The following is a 16,864-nucleotide window of genomic DNA, read 5'->3' on the forward strand; positions in this document are numbered from 1 at the left end:
TTTTTCATCTTGCTTTATAATAGAATGGGGGACGTAAACAACCTATTACATAACCTTTGCTATGCTATGGACCATTTCCTAAATAAGAATACCCAATCAGCTCACACACATCCATCGAAGCATTTGGCAGGAGGATCTTTTGCTTACCTCTTTGGAGATCAAATGACAGGTCTTTTCAACGAGGTTCAGCAGGGAATTGATATCACTTGACCAATCGTTCAACACTTGATTAGCATCCTTCTTGACTTGGAATGAGATAACACCGGCGGGTCGATCCACTCGTGCATAGATTGTCTTTGACACGACCAACTTCGACAAGAATTCCTCTGTATCGGCTTCGCTGAGATCAAGCAACTGCATAAGACGTTTGGTGGTGACACGTGTGTAGTATTTGGCGATAACGCGGATATTGTGCTCAATGACACGGTGGTGCAATTCTTTCCATCGTTTGATACCATCGTCGCTGGTTTTGCTAAACACGGTGGTTTGGCCGAGTGCTTCACCATACAATTCCTCGATCTTTGGCCATCGCATCAATTCACTGGTCACAAAGCACTTTGCGAGTTCTCTATAATTTGGCATGTTAAATTGAACCTTGTTCTCGGAAAAACGTGTCGCATGTACTTACTGATACAAGGGAATCTGGGAAAGGTTGGGATCTTCATAAGAACGGTGCAAGAGATCAGATTGCTCGTTGTCATAGGGTGACAAGACGACGAAAAGAATTGCTTTCTCAAGAACCTAAACGCTACGTCAATATACTGATTGCAATACCACATACACACACACAAAAGAAAAACCTACATCCTTCCATTTGCTGTCATCCTGTTTGATCGATTCAGAGTCGTAGATTTGCTTGTAGAATTTGTGGGCGTTCAAATATTGTTCTTCGTGAAGTGCATGTTGAATCATCAAATCATAGAATCGTAATTTGAGGTCCTATATACCAAGTTAGATGGGTGTCCCATCATTTTCCCATGTACGCTTCTTACCTCGTTTTCTTTGTCTTGGAAAAATCGGGTGTTGATCTTTTTTGAAATGATTTGGGTGCGTACATAGTCATGCTTGGCCAAGCACAATCGCATTTGCTCAAGGATGAAATCGGTCTTTTCACGCTTTTCCATTGAACCAAAGGTCTCGACTTGCAACTCTTGAAGAATGTCGGCTGCCTCGTTGATCTTTCCTTCACTCTCACGAATCTGTGCAAGGATACGGGTGACACGTGCACGTTCCACTTCGACATAGATCTAGGATGGTGTCAGCGTCTACACACTCATAAAGAAGGGTTCCAAATGTCGTACCTTTCCTTCCGTTACTGTCCTCAAAGTATCAATCAATTCAAGCTTGACTTCCATGTTGGGTGTGTTGTCGAGATAGGAGAATGCCTCCTGGATCATCTTTGTCGTTGCCTTTATATATAAAACATCCCAATCAGTTGTCTGTCGCCTCGTAAACGTGTCTCTTTAAAACGTACCGCCTTGAGTTGACCGTGTTTCTTGGACAAGAGGACAATTTGCTCATTCAACAGCTTCCAGTCATCGACTTGGCGGCATAGTTTGACCACTTGCACCAAAATACGTCCAGTGGATGAAGCATCAGCAGCCTAGTAACAATGTCAGTTGTCTTTTTCTCAATGGCCACCCTCCCTTCCTCCCTTGGTCACTCACATTGCGTGCTTGCTTTTCCAATGCTAAAAGTTTGTCGAGAGCTTCTTGTAGCTTGCCTTGCTATCATTAGAGTTCGTTCAAGTCAGCCCATGTTTGTTTTCTGGAGACACGATCGCCAGCATCTACCTTGGTGAGGGATTCTGTTTCAGGCAACAAGGCATCGACCTGAGGACTAAAGTCCTTTTCCATCTTTTCGAGTTTGCCGTCAGACATTGTGTTGCGATCGTTGTAGCAGGAATAGGAAAGGAAATTCAAGGACACGCGTCCCTTTCCAGGCTTGCCTGATATCCCCCCTCTTCCACTGTATCTCAGACCGTCACAGGCTCCGCCCATCCTATGCTTTGCTATGCTTTGCATGCCCACCTCCACCCTGCTCGCTTTGCTTAGCTTTGTATCATAAAAATAAACGTGGATACGTAGTATACACGATCATCATTTACGAGTACACGTGATATGGGATTCATTGTATACAACAATGACAGCAACATTAATGAAGGATCTTTGTTTCCATGATACTACATACCATTCATCATACGATACCCTGCTTCATTATGAATCCATGAGCTGTTGACTTTTCTCAGACACAAGGACCCCGTTGCATAGCAAATAGCACATTACACCGTCACCACCGCAACCGCCACGTAACCATGATACAACAAAATCCAAATTTATGCACAAGTGAAATCCAATATACTACAATTTAATGAAAGCAAAAGTTACACAAAAGAGGAATGGAGATCTGCCTGCATATGCTCCCATCTTCCTTTCTGTATTTGAGGTCCTACACGACGCACCACGGCTGAATGTGACATGATCAGTGGATCCACAGCATCCCAATATTCGGTGATGAAGCGACCTGCACATTCTCTTCGTTCTTCCATGTGATGGTTGTTGGTGCTGATGCCTTTTTTTCCACCATAATCGATCATTGGCTTGGATGGAATCACGGCAATGCTTTTGGCGCCCGTCATTCCAGAAACCATCATGTTGAATGCAATGTCTTCACAATTGGTCCGCTCATCAATGATATGATGTAATTCCTTGTCTAGTAAACTAACATACATGTGTCAGCTATATACAACATTGTATCATAGAAATGGGTGGCAGTAGTACTTGCCATGTGTATGCAAACAAATAATCGGTACGAGCAAACATGCTCTTGGTAAGGATCATGCTGTATGCCTCATCATCCTTTGGTACTCGATAGGAGCCCTTGTGTGTTTCCGGGTTGTATCCATGGAGACGAGGAAAATGACCCACAATGCTATCTTTGTTTAAACGCCAAACCTACCATACCTAACATGAGTCCCTTTTGATCCACGTACACATACACGCACATACGCTACCTCAAAAGTGAATTCAATGTCTTGTATATCGACCAAGACGTCGTCATCGATGATATAGACGGCTTCCGTTTCAATGGCGTTGATCGGGTTGAATCGGTTGTTAAGGGAATCATAGGATTGTTGCAAGATAGTCACCCGTTCACCCATTTGCAACAGAGCATCGGGCACATCCAAATGGGGGTTGTGCCATGTGACAAAGATTTTGTGGACTTTTGTTGATTGTAGCAAATGCTGAATTAAAAGTTGCAAGTGCTGAATACGTTCGGGATTGTATGTACTCAACAAGACTGTAAATTGATCAACGTTGTTGTTCTTGGGGACCATCATCGTTGACGACGCATCATCGCACACCAAGCGGCGTCGATCTTGGTTGATCCATTGTGGCGTCTCACCCATGCTTAAGGCCAATTCATCATGCAAATGACGCCAATGGTAAAACGGAAGCGGATTGTAATGGGTCTGCCAATCAATGCCGTGATAGTGATGCGCATTCCATGGTTTCATTGGCCCATGGAACCAGAACACCTCCTGTATGTGTATGCCAAGAAATAAGTCAACACACACTACATACATCACGCGCCCAGCCACGTACTATACCTGATCTGCCATAGGAAATGTTTCTGATAACAACAAGCTGCTGGAGGAGAAGGAGGATGTTTGTTCTCCTCGTTCAAGGACTTTTAAGCCTACAGGCCCGTTATCCTTCTTGAGCACGGTATGTGCAACATACCCAAAATAATGATCCACATTCTGCTTCATGTTAATAATAATTTTCATATCACATGGACACCTACATACAACGGGTTGTTACCTTTTGAAACATGATCTCGGTGGAGAAGTATACAACTTTGTCAATCGTCGCCGGTACAACGTTCCATATTGCCGTAGTATCAACAAGGGCCGAAGAAGAAGAAGAAGAAGAAGGTGGTGCCTATTCACGAGACAAACGAATGGGCCATTCTTGAGTTTCTTTTTCACAGCCACATACACTAAAAGCGACTGACCTTGATAACAACGGTATCCAAGCCGATCGATTGAAGCGAGGTTGCATTGTCCTCTGAAAAGGTGTCTGGAACAATAGCCACCATGCGTGCTTGAGGACGAGTTTTATATAATGAATACATGGCTACTTTGGCAGGATTGATCTTTTCAAAGTGCGTGTCAAATGATGGTTGCATAAGAAACATTCGTTTGATCATACCTCCAACTCGTTGTGGATGATGGTGACATAGGCTTTGTCCAAAAAGTAATCACCCATAGGCTGTTGTTGTTCCATGGATTCAACGGCTGGTGTTGTCGATGACGACGTCGTTAACTCCACTGGAGGCGGAGGTATACTCAATGGCCGGATAATGTATGCAACAGAGCACACCATGGCAAGTACAAGTGATCCCAATGCAAGTGTTCGTAAGCTGGTATACAGATATTGCCGCTGAATGATGATCATGTTTCATATGTGTATGCGTTGTGCTGTGGATGAAAAGGAAAGGGAAAGAAAAAGGTAGCAAAATATAAATGGCAACGGTCAACCTTCTTGTCAACAACAATAGCAGCACCCACATGAGACAATCGCAGAAATCTACAGGCAGCAGGCAACAATGACGCGATGATCAAAAGCCTGTTTGTGATAAGACGGCATTGTATTTGTCCCAGTGGCAAAAAAGGAAATAAAAATAAAGCGACCTGTGCACTACACTTTTTTTCTTGGCGACGACCCAAATTGTAAAAGAGAGAGCTAAGCATACATTGCATTAGCTCGCCTTTTGTCGCTTAATATCACCCGAACGTTGCTGATCCAATATACATAAACTTTTTTCATCGGATAAAGAACAACATTGTAAAGTCTATTGGCTTGAGAAAGAGAAAGGCTACAGTCATATAGCGTGTACTAAGAATGATGAAAGGGATGTATATATAATAAATGTCAATGAGGATAAGGAAGTGGAGAGGAATGCAAAGGATGTTGTGTGTGTGTATGTATATGATAGTCGAGATGGTACTAAAGGTAACTATAGGGAGAATGGTACTTTCAGGGGCACCCGGCCAACCATGACTTTCAACATTCTGACCCAAGCATCACTTTCATGAGGTTCACCACAAACGCAATCGACATGAATATCTGGATTACAGGCACAATGGCGATAAATGAATCTTACGATTATGTACCATATATAAAGGATTGTTTATGAAAGTGATCTGATGATAATTGTTCTCTATTACGCTATATTTAGAGGGTGTTTTGATGGATGATGAATGTGATTCATGCGCAGCATTCTCGTTGACTTAAGAACAGCACCGAGACCAAAGACACCAAAGACACCAACGAGACAAAGGACCCAGAAGCAAACGCTTACATGGTACCAACAAAGGAGTTGCACACTTACACAATGTTGGATTCCTTCGTCTTAGCTTGAGAGTAAAAGGCAAGGAGACCAAAGACACCAAAGAGACCAGAGACACCAAAGAGACAAAGGACCCAGAAGCAAACGCTTACATGGTACCAACAAAGGAGTTGCACACTTACACAATGCTGGATTCCTTCATCTTGCCTTGAGAAAAGCAAACAGCTATAGCAATGAGAGCAATTGCAAATGACGATCCAGAAGTAAACACTTATTTGTGCCAACGGAAGAGCTACATTCTACACTTAGATTCCTTATTCACAATAAAGCCAGTGGATCCGCAAATTGACACGCCGCAGCTGCGGATTTCATGCACGTGTACTGGGCTTTGCTATTTGCACCATGTCTCTTTATTCGAAGCACAATTGCGCAGTGCCATGGGATTGGCTGCTGATATTAAAGGCGATACGATCATACTCGCTGCTTACCGAAGACGCATACGAATGTTAAAAAGTAGGTTGACAACATCATGGTAAGGCACCTTTTTAACAATGGGGATGTGCATTAGTAGGCGTACAAGTGATTGGTTTCATCGATAGATTTTTATCGCCTGCCCTAATTGAACGATGTATGTATGCATAGACAACATTGCACTAGGCTCCTCAGACTTAATCCTGGTATATGCGCCACCATCACTTTATCAATCCATCATCCCCAACAATCATTTTATCATTCTTTGTGGTCACAGCAATACCCACGCCCAACGCAAACAATAAAAGGATGTTGCCGCCGCCCATCATACTATTCCTATCCGTCTCATTCTTTTGTCATTCTTCGTTGATTGCTTACAAGGTCAAACTTCCAAGGTTTTGTATGTACGTATCCCATTTCTTGAAAACTTTGTGAATAAGCGTTGATCGTTGTGGTCGTTCATAAGGTTGTAGACATCGTCCTCATTGTGATACGTTGGATCCTTATAGAAATGTAAGCCTAATCGTATTGTTTGAAGAGTCACTACTCATACACGCTACCTCGTTACTTTTGATAGATATAGCTATCTCTCATGATGCATCTTTTGGTTACGGTGCCATGGTTTAAGTATGTCGGGTGCTGAAGTTGACATGGTGCATTTGACATGGTGCAAATAGCGAAGTCCCGTGTTCTTCGCCAGCTGCATTATCACTACCAGTCCTCTTCTCAGTGCTTTTATTTGACAATGTCTGATCTTATACTTGTAAGCAGGTGGTTTTATTGAATCGGTTCTTAAACTAAAAGTCTACTTCATATAATAGTGATGGAGGAGTATTGCAGGCAGGAGAGATACCCAAGTTTGGTGAAGTTGTGCAAAGCCCAGAAGCATGTTGTACAGACCTTTATCGGCAACTTTGACACCGTGGAATCAGCAAAAGCGAACCTGAAGTATATGATGAGACTTGCTTTCAAGAACGTCAAGGGAAACAAGAAAAGAGGACCTGGACTCAACATTGATTTGGATCTATTGTACTTCTGGCGTGGAGCATAGCATGTGAAATTAAAGCATTGCCACCGGCATGTTAATACTGCTGCCGTAAGTTGTGAAGCATTTGATATATATACATTTATGGCGAACAATGTGAGGCAACAAACACCATCATAGGGAAAATCCAATTGCAAGTGCACTCATTTTCCAAGTTGAAGCGACAAAGCGAGTGCTGTGCTACTTTAATGATGATCTCTTCTAACGGTGCTCTCTAAGAAGCTCAAAACATCGATTATGAACACCACCTTCAGCACTATGTAGATTGTGACAGACCAAAAGCTGTACTGCTAGATCAACATTTATACTATCATATGCCCCATCTCTTGTTTTATCAAACGCGAAAACTGCATTTGTCCCAGTGGTGAAAAAGGAAATTGAAATCAAGCGACCTGTGCTCTACCTTTTTCTTGGCGAAGACCCAAATTGTAAAAGAGCTAAGCGTACATTGCATCAGCTCGTCTTATCGCTTATGTATTACCCGAAGTTGATCCATTATACATAAACTTTTTTTACTGTATCGGATAAAGAACAACATTGTAGAGTCTATGGGCTCGAGAAAGAGGGAGGGAGACTACAATCATATAGCGGTGTGCTAAGAATGATGAAAAGGGATATATATATAATAAATGTCAATGAGGAGGAGGAGGTGGAGGGGAATGCAAAGGATGTTGTGGGTGTGTATGTATATGATAGTAGTGGTAGTAGTAGAGGTAACTATAGGGAGAATGGTACTTTCAGGGGCACTCGGCCGATCATGGATTTCAACATTTTGACCCAAGCTTCACTTTCATGGGGTTCATCACATACGCAGTCGACATGAATATCTGGAAAAGTGATTCGGAAGTATCCTCGGCTGGTTTCCTCAATGATGGTGTCTTCTTGGAACACGCGGGTATCAGGTACATCGACTAGGGTCACAATGACTTGATCCGAAGAAGCAACGAGTCTTAATGCATCTGCAATATCATATTGTACACGTGGTGTCCATGAAGAAGCCGTCTTGGATGCATAGCCAAGCAATTGACTTCCGATCAACCTGCAATAATGTCGATCCCATAACTTAAAAAGTAACGATAAGCATCTTACATACACGATCCACCATTCCCACATACCTTGGAGCCTGCTACACGTATGGAAAGATAGCCACTATGCCAACAAGTATCATGCCATTGTCGTATCCGTAGTGCTAAATCACACTCTCTTAGATTCTTGGGGATAGGCTATTATAGGTGACAAGAAGAAGTAATTAGAAACGATGATGCCATAAAAGGGGATCATTTTACTACTTACAAGGGTAGGATCGGTGACAGGCAAATAAAGCATTTCCATGGACATGCTTCCTACCACCTTGAGGATATCCTCATCCATGCTTTGTTGTCGTTTTTGCTCACGTGACGATCGAACATACCACGAATTGAAGCAATCCAAGCTGGCTTGGTATGTTTTTTGATTGCATGCCTGAATCATATGGCCAAGTGCAAATCGCGTTTGTCCAATAGCGCCATCGTCAGGATGAACATAGCCGCCAATAGTTTCCCGTTGCTTGCGAGCCGATGTGAGCAACTTGCTTAGTCCCGTTTTGGGTCGCACGTGTGGATCAGGTCGTACATGCAATGCTGCTGTGATGATCATGTCCGGTCGTGCATCAATGATACATTCATAATCAAACGTGATCTTTTGGCCAAGTAACTCGTATCGCGACATGAATTCAAATTCGCCATCACTCACAACGCATCGCACATAGCTTGTCAACTTGGGTAAAGGAAGCAGGATATCCTGAGCACTGTGGATGCGGATATACAATTTGCCAAACGCTGATGTCGATTGTCCTGGATGTTGTGTCTTAATCTCGGGTAATTCAAGCTTCACACTAGGAGGTCGATAGTCAGACGTAAATTCCTCGTATTCACCCTTTTGGTGATGGTGCTGAGAAAGTCGATGTGTCACATAATTGGAGGTCGTGCGTAATGCAATGTTGCCATATTCCTCGGTGCCTTGTTGTTGTTGACTTTGTTGTGTGCTTTCATTTATGCGTTCTTCGGTGTATCGAATTGTATCGGTCTCTGAGGCCGATTGTTGTTGCTCTTCCTCATGAGATGGTTCCTCCTCTTCTTTGCGTTCTTCAGATTGCTTATCCAAAGCCACATAATAGGATGTTGATTGTACTGCTATGCTGCCATAGTCGCTTTGATGAGAGGCTCGTGTTCTGGCAGCAGCAGTAGTAATCTCATTCACTGGTAATGGTGGCACTTGTTCTTCCTCTTCTACCCCTGTTTCTCCTTTGATACTTAGTGGTGGCAAAGTATCAATGCTCTCGGTACCCATCGATCGTCTTTGCTGTGGACTAAAAGATGCTGGGGGTGTACGCGAAGCAACAGATGTTTCATCAAACTCGGAAGATGTCTTTGGTGGAGCTGCTTCTCCTTGTTGGGATGTTGTATCATCATCATCATCATCTCCTTCTTTTTCTTCTTCTTCATGCGTGGGGATCATAGCAATGATGGATTGACGTAAAGGTGATGATGATTGTCGTTTATCATTGTTGTTCATACGAGCGGGTGGGGTGAGTGACATGCGACCTTGAGGTGTATCGATCCATTCTTCGTAACTGTCAAAGAATTGGTCGCTCATTTCACTACGCATACTAGCACGAGGATTATCATCATGAGCAATGGCCGCTGGAGCTTCAAATAATTGATTGCTATCACTCGAAAATCTTGCTGTATTCTTGTCACTGGGAACCTTGTCCTCGATCATTGTTGATGGTTGCTCCTCCTCCTCCTCTTGCTCTTCAGCGCTTGGTGATACTTTGCTGACATTGCTGTCCTCCGATTTGTCACTTTGTAAAGAAGCTGCTGATTTCAAAGAATCGGAAGCTGCTGATCGATGTAAATTCGCTTGTGTTGGCGTATCTGGTTGTTCTTCATCATGATCCTCATCCTTGTTGTCAACCGGAATAATGTCATCATCATCATCATTGTCTGCAGTCGACGATGTTGGGATATCGCGTGGATCATCTTCTTGCTTCATCTACTCTAATCGCTTAATAAAAGCAGTTTCAAGAGCTATCATTCATTACCTTTTCATCATTGTCCTTTGAGTGTACATCTTTAGAATCTTCAGGTGATTGCTCAGGTGACGTTGGCTCTTTTCCTGTCGATGACTCGTTTTGTTGCTCTATCTCCTCATCCTTGCTCGTCTCTTTTGTAATCGATGATGATTGTGGTTGATTTTCCTCGATTGTAGCTGCATCATCATTATCCTCTTCCTCTTTGACAATGGCTGATGATGGGGTGTTGGTATCAGGTTGTTGGGATGGTTCTGGTGATGGTGGTGGAGGAATGGAAGGTGAAGGACTACGCGATGGTGAGGGTGATGGTGATTCGCCTTGACGAAATACGCTCGATGTGACATAGGACTTGTTCTTTAGCGAGCTGATGCCCTTTGAGTTTTTACGCACAAGGTCCACCTTTTCAGGTACATTGAGTCGACGTGGTGATTTGCGTCCTGTTGTTGTTGTTGTTGTTGTATCCAAGCTGGAAGAAGATGATGAAGGTGATTGTTCAAACTTTTTAAAGAGAGGATTGTTCTTGACAGCTGAACGTTTTGCCAAGCGAGCAATATCTTGTTGACGCTTTGTTTGATGTCGTAATAATTCATCTTGACTACTGCTATTCTCATCCAGCTGCTGTTTGAATCGTTCAGCTGATTTCTTGGGACGTGGTGATTTTGAATCCTTCTTTGTTGCTGTGATGATGGTTGTGGATGAATGACCCAAATCATTATTGATATCCATGGAAGCGCCTTGTTGTACAAGTTGATCCATCATGTGAGTATGTCCAAGAAAGGATGCCAAATGCAATGTTGTATTGTGACAGGAACCCCAGAAATGAGAATTCAAATCGTTTGGATTTGTGTGCTACCAATCTTATAATCAGCCCACCATCATGCCAGGAGGTAGAAACAAGGAGGTCATATACATAGAATGAACCAATACTTACTTTAATAAGAAATTGGAGTAGTTCAGATCTCTTTCTTTGCATAATGTGTTCTTCTCCTTTGAGGCTTGTTGCATTCTCGTCAAGATCCAGTAGCAAAAACGGGATAGCTGACATGTTATCAAGGTCGTTGCCGAGTAACTGCTGCGCCTGTTCAAGCTGAGCAACAATGTCGCGGTGGTTGATAAATGCATCCTTGTCGAGTGGTTGCCAAAGCAAGTCGTCGCCATGGCTGCTTAACAGTTGTTGGACAGCTTCAAGATCGATATCGGTAATGGCGGTGGTCCATTTCGCCACCACTGAATCAGGGGTCCCATTGCCCATGACCAACAACTACTACGACGTCGTGTGTGTGTGTGTGTGTGTGTGTGTGTGCGTGTGTGCGTGAATGGGTTGAGCGAGCAGAATTACGAGAGAAGGAATGGATGGAGCAAGAAAGCAGGAATGGGTCGTCGTCGTCGTCTCCTAAAGAGCCAGCTCAAAGAACAAAAGAACAAGTTGACTGCCATACCACCTATTATCACACAAGAGAAATTCATCGCAACAGTGCATGTTGCACCAAAGGGATTTCGCAAGGTATGTTGCCCCATTAGGCAATGCACGCACCATCGATCTCTTTACTGTTCCAGATAGATGCATATCCATGTAGTAAATAGGATCAACATTCCCAATAAACTTTGCTCCTCTTGTGTTCTTAAACGTACTCTTTATGATGCTTGATTCTATATCATTGTTTATCAATGTTGGAAGGTGGTAATACGGCAGAGGGATGGTAACGCAGATCATTAAGTGTGTGTAATTGAGATCGCAGTTTGGATTGTCGCTCTAGAGCCAGCATCTACATATCCAATCTCATTCAGCTTGTTGAGCTTGTCTCGATGTTGTTCGATGGACATCCGCCCGCCCGTCGGATTGCCACTGCCTACTTTTTCTCAGATCTTTTTAATCTCCAAACCTTGTACATGAGGCTGCTTATATTTTTGTCATGGCTGACTTTGACGTAGCACAACAAGCACGCGGTGCTGAGACAACTGAGAAATGAACTTGTCATACATACAAAATAGATCCCTTGACATCCATGCAAGAACTACTTTTTTTTGGTGTGATACAAACGATCCACAATGATCATCTTGCTCATCTAAAGTTTCTTCCTGTTGAAAGCTGAAGCTATGTTGTTGTAATGAAAAAGACAAAAATGCAAAATGCTGTAATGTGGTAATAGTACAACGGGTGGTGGTGGTGGGATATGAAATAGAAATGTTTGCAATAGTGTAAAGGGATGTTGTTGTCATCAACCAAGACTCCATTGAGTGGCAAGCCAGTCGTATGTGACCATGGCATCGGGGCTTGTGCAATCGGGAGCATCTTGTTTTCTTGTATATCTTGGCAATGAGATGGTGCTGTTATCCGAGTTGGAATGAAATGCGGCAAGCTTCCCATAACCTTGTGGGCTGATGATGCGGTAATTGGTGTTTGCCAAAAGCCAATTCTCAATCACTGCGCTATTAACACCAGGCGTCATGCGTTCAATCGTGACATCCACGTGATGTTCAACATGGATGTACTTTTCTACTTGATCAGGTTCAATGTGCTGAATGGGCAAGCCGGTGATGACGGTGCTGGTTTCATTATGATATTGGCCCAAATACATTTCGGCAAGCGTGCTGTTGCTATTGATGGATGCAAACTCATCACGTAAACGCACCGAGTCTGTAATCAAAAAGTACACAACACGCTTGTGATGCGGTCGCCGCTTGACACTAGCGAGTTGATTGGCGCAAGTTAAAAAGTAATCCCATTGCTCAAGTGAATTGCTATCCCATTGTGGATTGGCCAGGGCATTATCATCTGTGCGGATCTAAAAGCATCATCGTCATCAATACGTTGCCATGACAACATGATCGATTTATATATGTATATACATACCTGCATGCCAATACTGAGAATGCTCTCCATTTGAAAAAGACCACGGTATGCGTTAATAAAACGGCGGGATCCAATGGTAGGTCGAAAAAGAAAATCAGTCAAGCATCCAAAGGTGTTCTCCTTGTTAAGCCCCATGGTGCTCAACATGTCTGGATACACGGATGACTCTTTAAAGGTACGAACAATGTAACCACGATTGGAGCGTATTTCAACAAACTACAAAAAGCATCATCATCATCATCATCATCAGCACAATGCTCTCTTCCAAAAATCCACCATCACCACATACCGTGCCATTCCATAGCTCATGAAAGTCTTGTGTGGGGCCATTGGGAAATAAAGTTCGACCAAGCACGGGGTATTTTTGGTTAAGTGTATCAACATCCTGATGTGTTAGACCCTTATCAGGTTGATTGAAGAGCTCCTTCATTTCCTTGGGGTCATAAGACCAATCAATGTTTGGCCTCTCAAATAACACTTCCAATGGGATGGGATTGGCATCAGCCCAATGAGCAAGGTATGCTCGGTCGGTAAGCAATGCATAAAAAAAGGTGGAGATCATCCCTAAAATTAAATCAATCAGCTGCTGCTGCTGCTGCTGAAACCAAAGCCAAAAAGCGGGTGGGGGCATCATTTACCATTCATGCGATCGGCTAATCCACCACAACCCCGGTTGCCTTTGACGGGTACTTCTCGACACAAGTAGGATACAAATTGAGGAGGCTCCTTTACAGCATCGAAGTTGCCTTGCTTGATCAACTCAAACTGCTCCAATCGTTCTTGATGTAGCTGTCGATATCGTTGTTGCCAATTGCCGCATTCGCCGTGGGTGTTATAGAGCGTAGCATCATTGAAGCCCTTGGTTGGGCTATAGACGTTGCGACAATAGCTGTCAATATCGTTATAGGTGGCATGATGGATCGCTTCTAAAAGTGTGGCATCAGGATTGGGAGGGGTATAGGTTCCATCTTCGCTTGAAACAAGCGATAATTCGCTTGGTAACTCGCATCTGCCATCATGAAGGTAATTGTCGTCTGATAAATTGTTGTGGAACCATCGTGGCACTGCTGATACAAGATGCCATTAAATCGTTAACCCTTCTACTACATCTCTCAATCAATGCCATGTAGACTTACTAGGCGATACAAGCGTATGTATTGCCATGATGATGATCAAAATCATGCTGGCAATCGTCAATCCTTTAGCCAACTTGTATTTGAACAAGATGCCATCGGCTACTGTGCTACCACCACCGCCAACACGCTTATTGTTAGGAGATGTTGACAATATCATCATGACACGGCTGTGCACAGAGAGAAAGTGTGAAAAACGAAAAGAGGGCAAGTTTCCGGGAAAAGAAGCAAAAGATAGAGTTTGATGTAGAATCAATCACATTTATTATCCTGGTGATGATGACTCGTAAAGAACAAGAGAATACCAGGAAACGCGCGGTAACCCAATAAAGGCACGTATCGAAGGCAAGGAAAATACGGATGGCTCCGATACTGGGATATTCCTCTGCAGGCTACTTTTATGGTTATGCATGTGCTACTTGCATCAGGCTTGTTTCGAAGGTGTAAGCCAATCGAATATCCCACCAGCCAGTTGTTGTTGCCATTAATCCTATCGATGAACAACAACAACAAGCTGTCAATTCCTTTTTACCCACCCGCCACGGGAAAACGGAGGAAATGAGCCACCTTTTTGATCAAGTGAGCAACAATCTTTTTAAGTTGTTATCATCGTCATGCGCTTGTCGATGATCATGGAGTTTTATACTACTACAAGTAATAATAATGCAAGGAGAGGAGGAGGAGGAGGGTGATAATGGAACAACCACGCACAGCCCCATTGTCCTTCCAAGACTTGACTACATATAGGCAAAGCCGGGGGGTCTCTATGTAGAGTGCATTTATATAAAGTGGTTGTGTGGGGAATAGCTATGTTGCATAGACCGCGATCTTCGCCGTACCATGGGTTTGGTAAGCAAACCAATAGAGCGGAATGCACATGGCCGATTTGTGGAGCCGACATTGGGATCGACCATGATAAGAGAACAAAGAAATCCATGTCACAAGATCAAAACATTTCCCAACTCGGAGATGTGCTCTGCACTTTTTTGTTTGCATTGTTGAGGAGAAACACTTGGCATCTGAAAGATTAAAATCTTATCACCCTCGTTCTAAAAATATGGCATTGGTATATGAAGCGGCATTCAAAATCAACATCAAGAAAGATGTAGGTCGATCCACGTGATCAGGACATTCTTTATTTGGGATAGCATGAAGGATACGAGGGATAAAGATAAAAAGATAAGGCGAATGGGGGATGGATTATGATGTGCATAGAGAAGGGAATAGGATTGATGATGAAAGAATGTGCATTATACGCCACCAAACGGCCAAAGGGACTTGACCGATGAGTGGGATATAATCAGCTTCATTCTTCACTTTGCAGCATACTCAAAGACCAATTTTTTGTTCCTCTTTAATACACGGTGGTTAAGCTTGAATCGAAAAGGGTTCGAAAACTGAGAGCAGAGCAGACAACATGTACATGCTGGTGGGTGTGTGAATTGCTGAACTCACAAAGAGAAGAAAGAACGAGACGATAGATTGGTTGATTATCCATGATGCATGAGTCGCCGAACAACAATGACCCAATAGCATTCTTTGTCCTCGTTTGATATGATCATCCGCAGCGATGCACCTTCTTCTTGAAATCAAGTAAATCACAATCGATGCATATACGTACAGACCAACCATCCATCATTGCACACATGAGAAAGATTCATTATTGATAACCTGTATTAATAATATGACAACGACTATGCTCAAGGGGGGGGGATCGTTTAGGCGGCAGCTGTAGTAGCGGCAGGTTCAGCAGGTGATGATGAAGTTGCAGCCTTGTTCAGTCGCTTGCTCTTGTAATCTTTGATGGCGGATTTGATAGCGTCCTCAGCCAACACTAGTAGTCATTTCCCATCATCATTTGATCTCATCCTCCTCCTCCCAAATACACCAATGATGACTTACTTGAGCAATGCAACTTGACAGGAGGTAGACACAATTCCTTGGCAATTTCTGTATTCTTTATCTTACCAGCCTCTTCCAAGGTCATGCCACGCACCCGTTCGGTCATAAAGCTGGAGGAAGCAATAGCAGAACCACAACCAAAGGTCTTGAACTTGACGTCGACAATTTTGCCCGTGGCATCGTCTACCTTGATTTGAAGCTTCATGACATCGCCACATGCAGGTGCTCCCACCAAACCAGTGCCAACGTCTGTCGCCGTCTTGGGAAATGAACCGACATTGCGAGGGTTTTCATAGTGGTCAATCACCTTGTACGAGAGACACACGAGTTAGAGTTTAATATACATATAAACCTCCCATTGCCCTTATACCTTTTGGTGGTATGCACGGGAACCTGCCAAGGGTTTTTGAATAGCTCGGAATGACTGGGTCAAAGTAGTGCGCAACATTGAGAGCGAAAAGAGTGGGGAGGAGGAAGAGGAGGAGTAGTGTGTTGTGTCGTGAATAATAGACCCGAGAGACCCTCTTTATTTTGGTGGAGGGAGACCTACCTATTTCTCCCATTTCATGTAACGTGCCACCAACACAACCCCACAGACCACAGAGAGATTTTTAATTGTTGTCATCTCTGGTTGTATACATCACTCAATTGTAGCTTCATGTTCTATGTACCAGGAACACGAAAATATGTTTCAGGAGATGATGATGGCGAGCATCTTGCTTCCTTCAAGGAGCCTTTCATGACCAGAAGAAAGAGATGACATTTCAAAAATGGGTCACATCTACAAAAGTGGGTGGTACTACACACCATTGATTATTCATCAAGCACACGCAGCAAGTAGTGCTTCTACCAAAATAAAGACACGTATTTATTACATGGCATGGGAAGAAGGAGTGGAGTATACATGTCACGAGCTCTAGAATGTGGGTTGTTGTCAATGGTATCCATGGAAATGGTATGGTGTGCTTTCAAGATGATGATGGTGAGATTCCCCTCCCATGCATGGCTTGAAGGTCACGTGGACGATCATG

General features: G+C 43.3%; 5 protein-coding genes across 5 annotated transcripts; all 5 read right to left on the bottom strand.

Moving 5' to 3' along the window:
- Positions 1-45: 45 nt before the first annotated feature.
- O0I10_008503 (uncharacterized protein) lies at positions 46-1,880 on the bottom strand (the record flags this gene model as incomplete). The annotated part of the gene is made up of 9 exons (XM_058488506.1): positions 46-78; positions 148-568; positions 629-741; positions 805-939; positions 993-1,247; positions 1,302-1,409; positions 1,475-1,603; positions 1,668-1,727; positions 1,794-1,880. The coding sequence occupies 9 exons, from the start codon at positions 1,878-1,880 to the stop codon at positions 46-48; spliced, it is 1,341 nt and encodes a 446-aa protein (XP_058340752.1).
- A 503-nt stretch (positions 1,881-2,383) lies between these two features.
- Positions 2,384-4,460, bottom strand: O0I10_008504 (uncharacterized protein; the record flags this gene model as incomplete). The annotated part of the gene is made up of 7 exons (XM_058488507.1): positions 2,384-2,720; positions 2,785-2,954; positions 3,014-3,541; positions 3,611-3,763; positions 3,825-3,944; positions 4,018-4,158; positions 4,215-4,460. 7 exons carry the CDS (start codon positions 4,458-4,460, stop codon positions 2,384-2,386), a joined length of 1,695 nt encoding a protein of 564 aa, XP_058340753.1.
- A 3,128-nt stretch (positions 4,461-7,588) lies between these two features.
- Positions 7,589-11,196, bottom strand: O0I10_008505 (uncharacterized protein; the record flags this gene model as incomplete). Its single annotated transcript, XM_058488508.1, has 5 exons — positions 7,589-7,933; positions 7,987-8,094; positions 8,165-9,904; positions 9,954-10,793; positions 10,876-11,196. The coding sequence occupies 5 exons, from the start codon at positions 11,194-11,196 to the stop codon at positions 7,589-7,591; spliced, it is 3,354 nt and encodes a 1,117-aa protein (XP_058340754.1).
- A 967-nt stretch (positions 11,197-12,163) lies between these two features.
- O0I10_008506 (uncharacterized protein) lies at positions 12,164-14,094 on the bottom strand (the record flags this gene model as incomplete). Its single annotated transcript, XM_058488509.1, has 5 exons — positions 12,164-12,730; positions 12,799-13,014; positions 13,088-13,362; positions 13,437-13,862; positions 13,935-14,094. 5 exons carry the CDS (start codon positions 14,092-14,094, stop codon positions 12,164-12,166), a joined length of 1,644 nt encoding a protein of 547 aa, XP_058340755.1.
- A 1,555-nt stretch (positions 14,095-15,649) lies between these two features.
- On the bottom strand, positions 15,650-16,281 carry O0I10_008507 (iron sulfur cluster assembly protein 1, mitochondrial; the record flags this gene model as incomplete). The annotated part of the gene is made up of 3 exons (XM_058488510.1): positions 15,650-15,765; positions 15,834-16,140; positions 16,204-16,281. 3 exons carry the CDS (start codon positions 16,279-16,281, stop codon positions 15,650-15,652), a joined length of 501 nt encoding a protein of 166 aa, XP_058340756.1.
- Between the last annotated feature and the right edge of the window lie 583 nt (positions 16,282-16,864).

This window comes from Lichtheimia ornata (genome assembly GCF_029851405.1).
Source record: "Lichtheimia ornata isolate CBS 291.66 chromosome Unknown scaffold00045, whole genome shotgun sequence".
Classification (NCBI taxonomy): Eukaryota; Fungi; Mucoromycota; class Mucoromycetes; order Mucorales; family Lichtheimiaceae; genus Lichtheimia; species Lichtheimia ornata.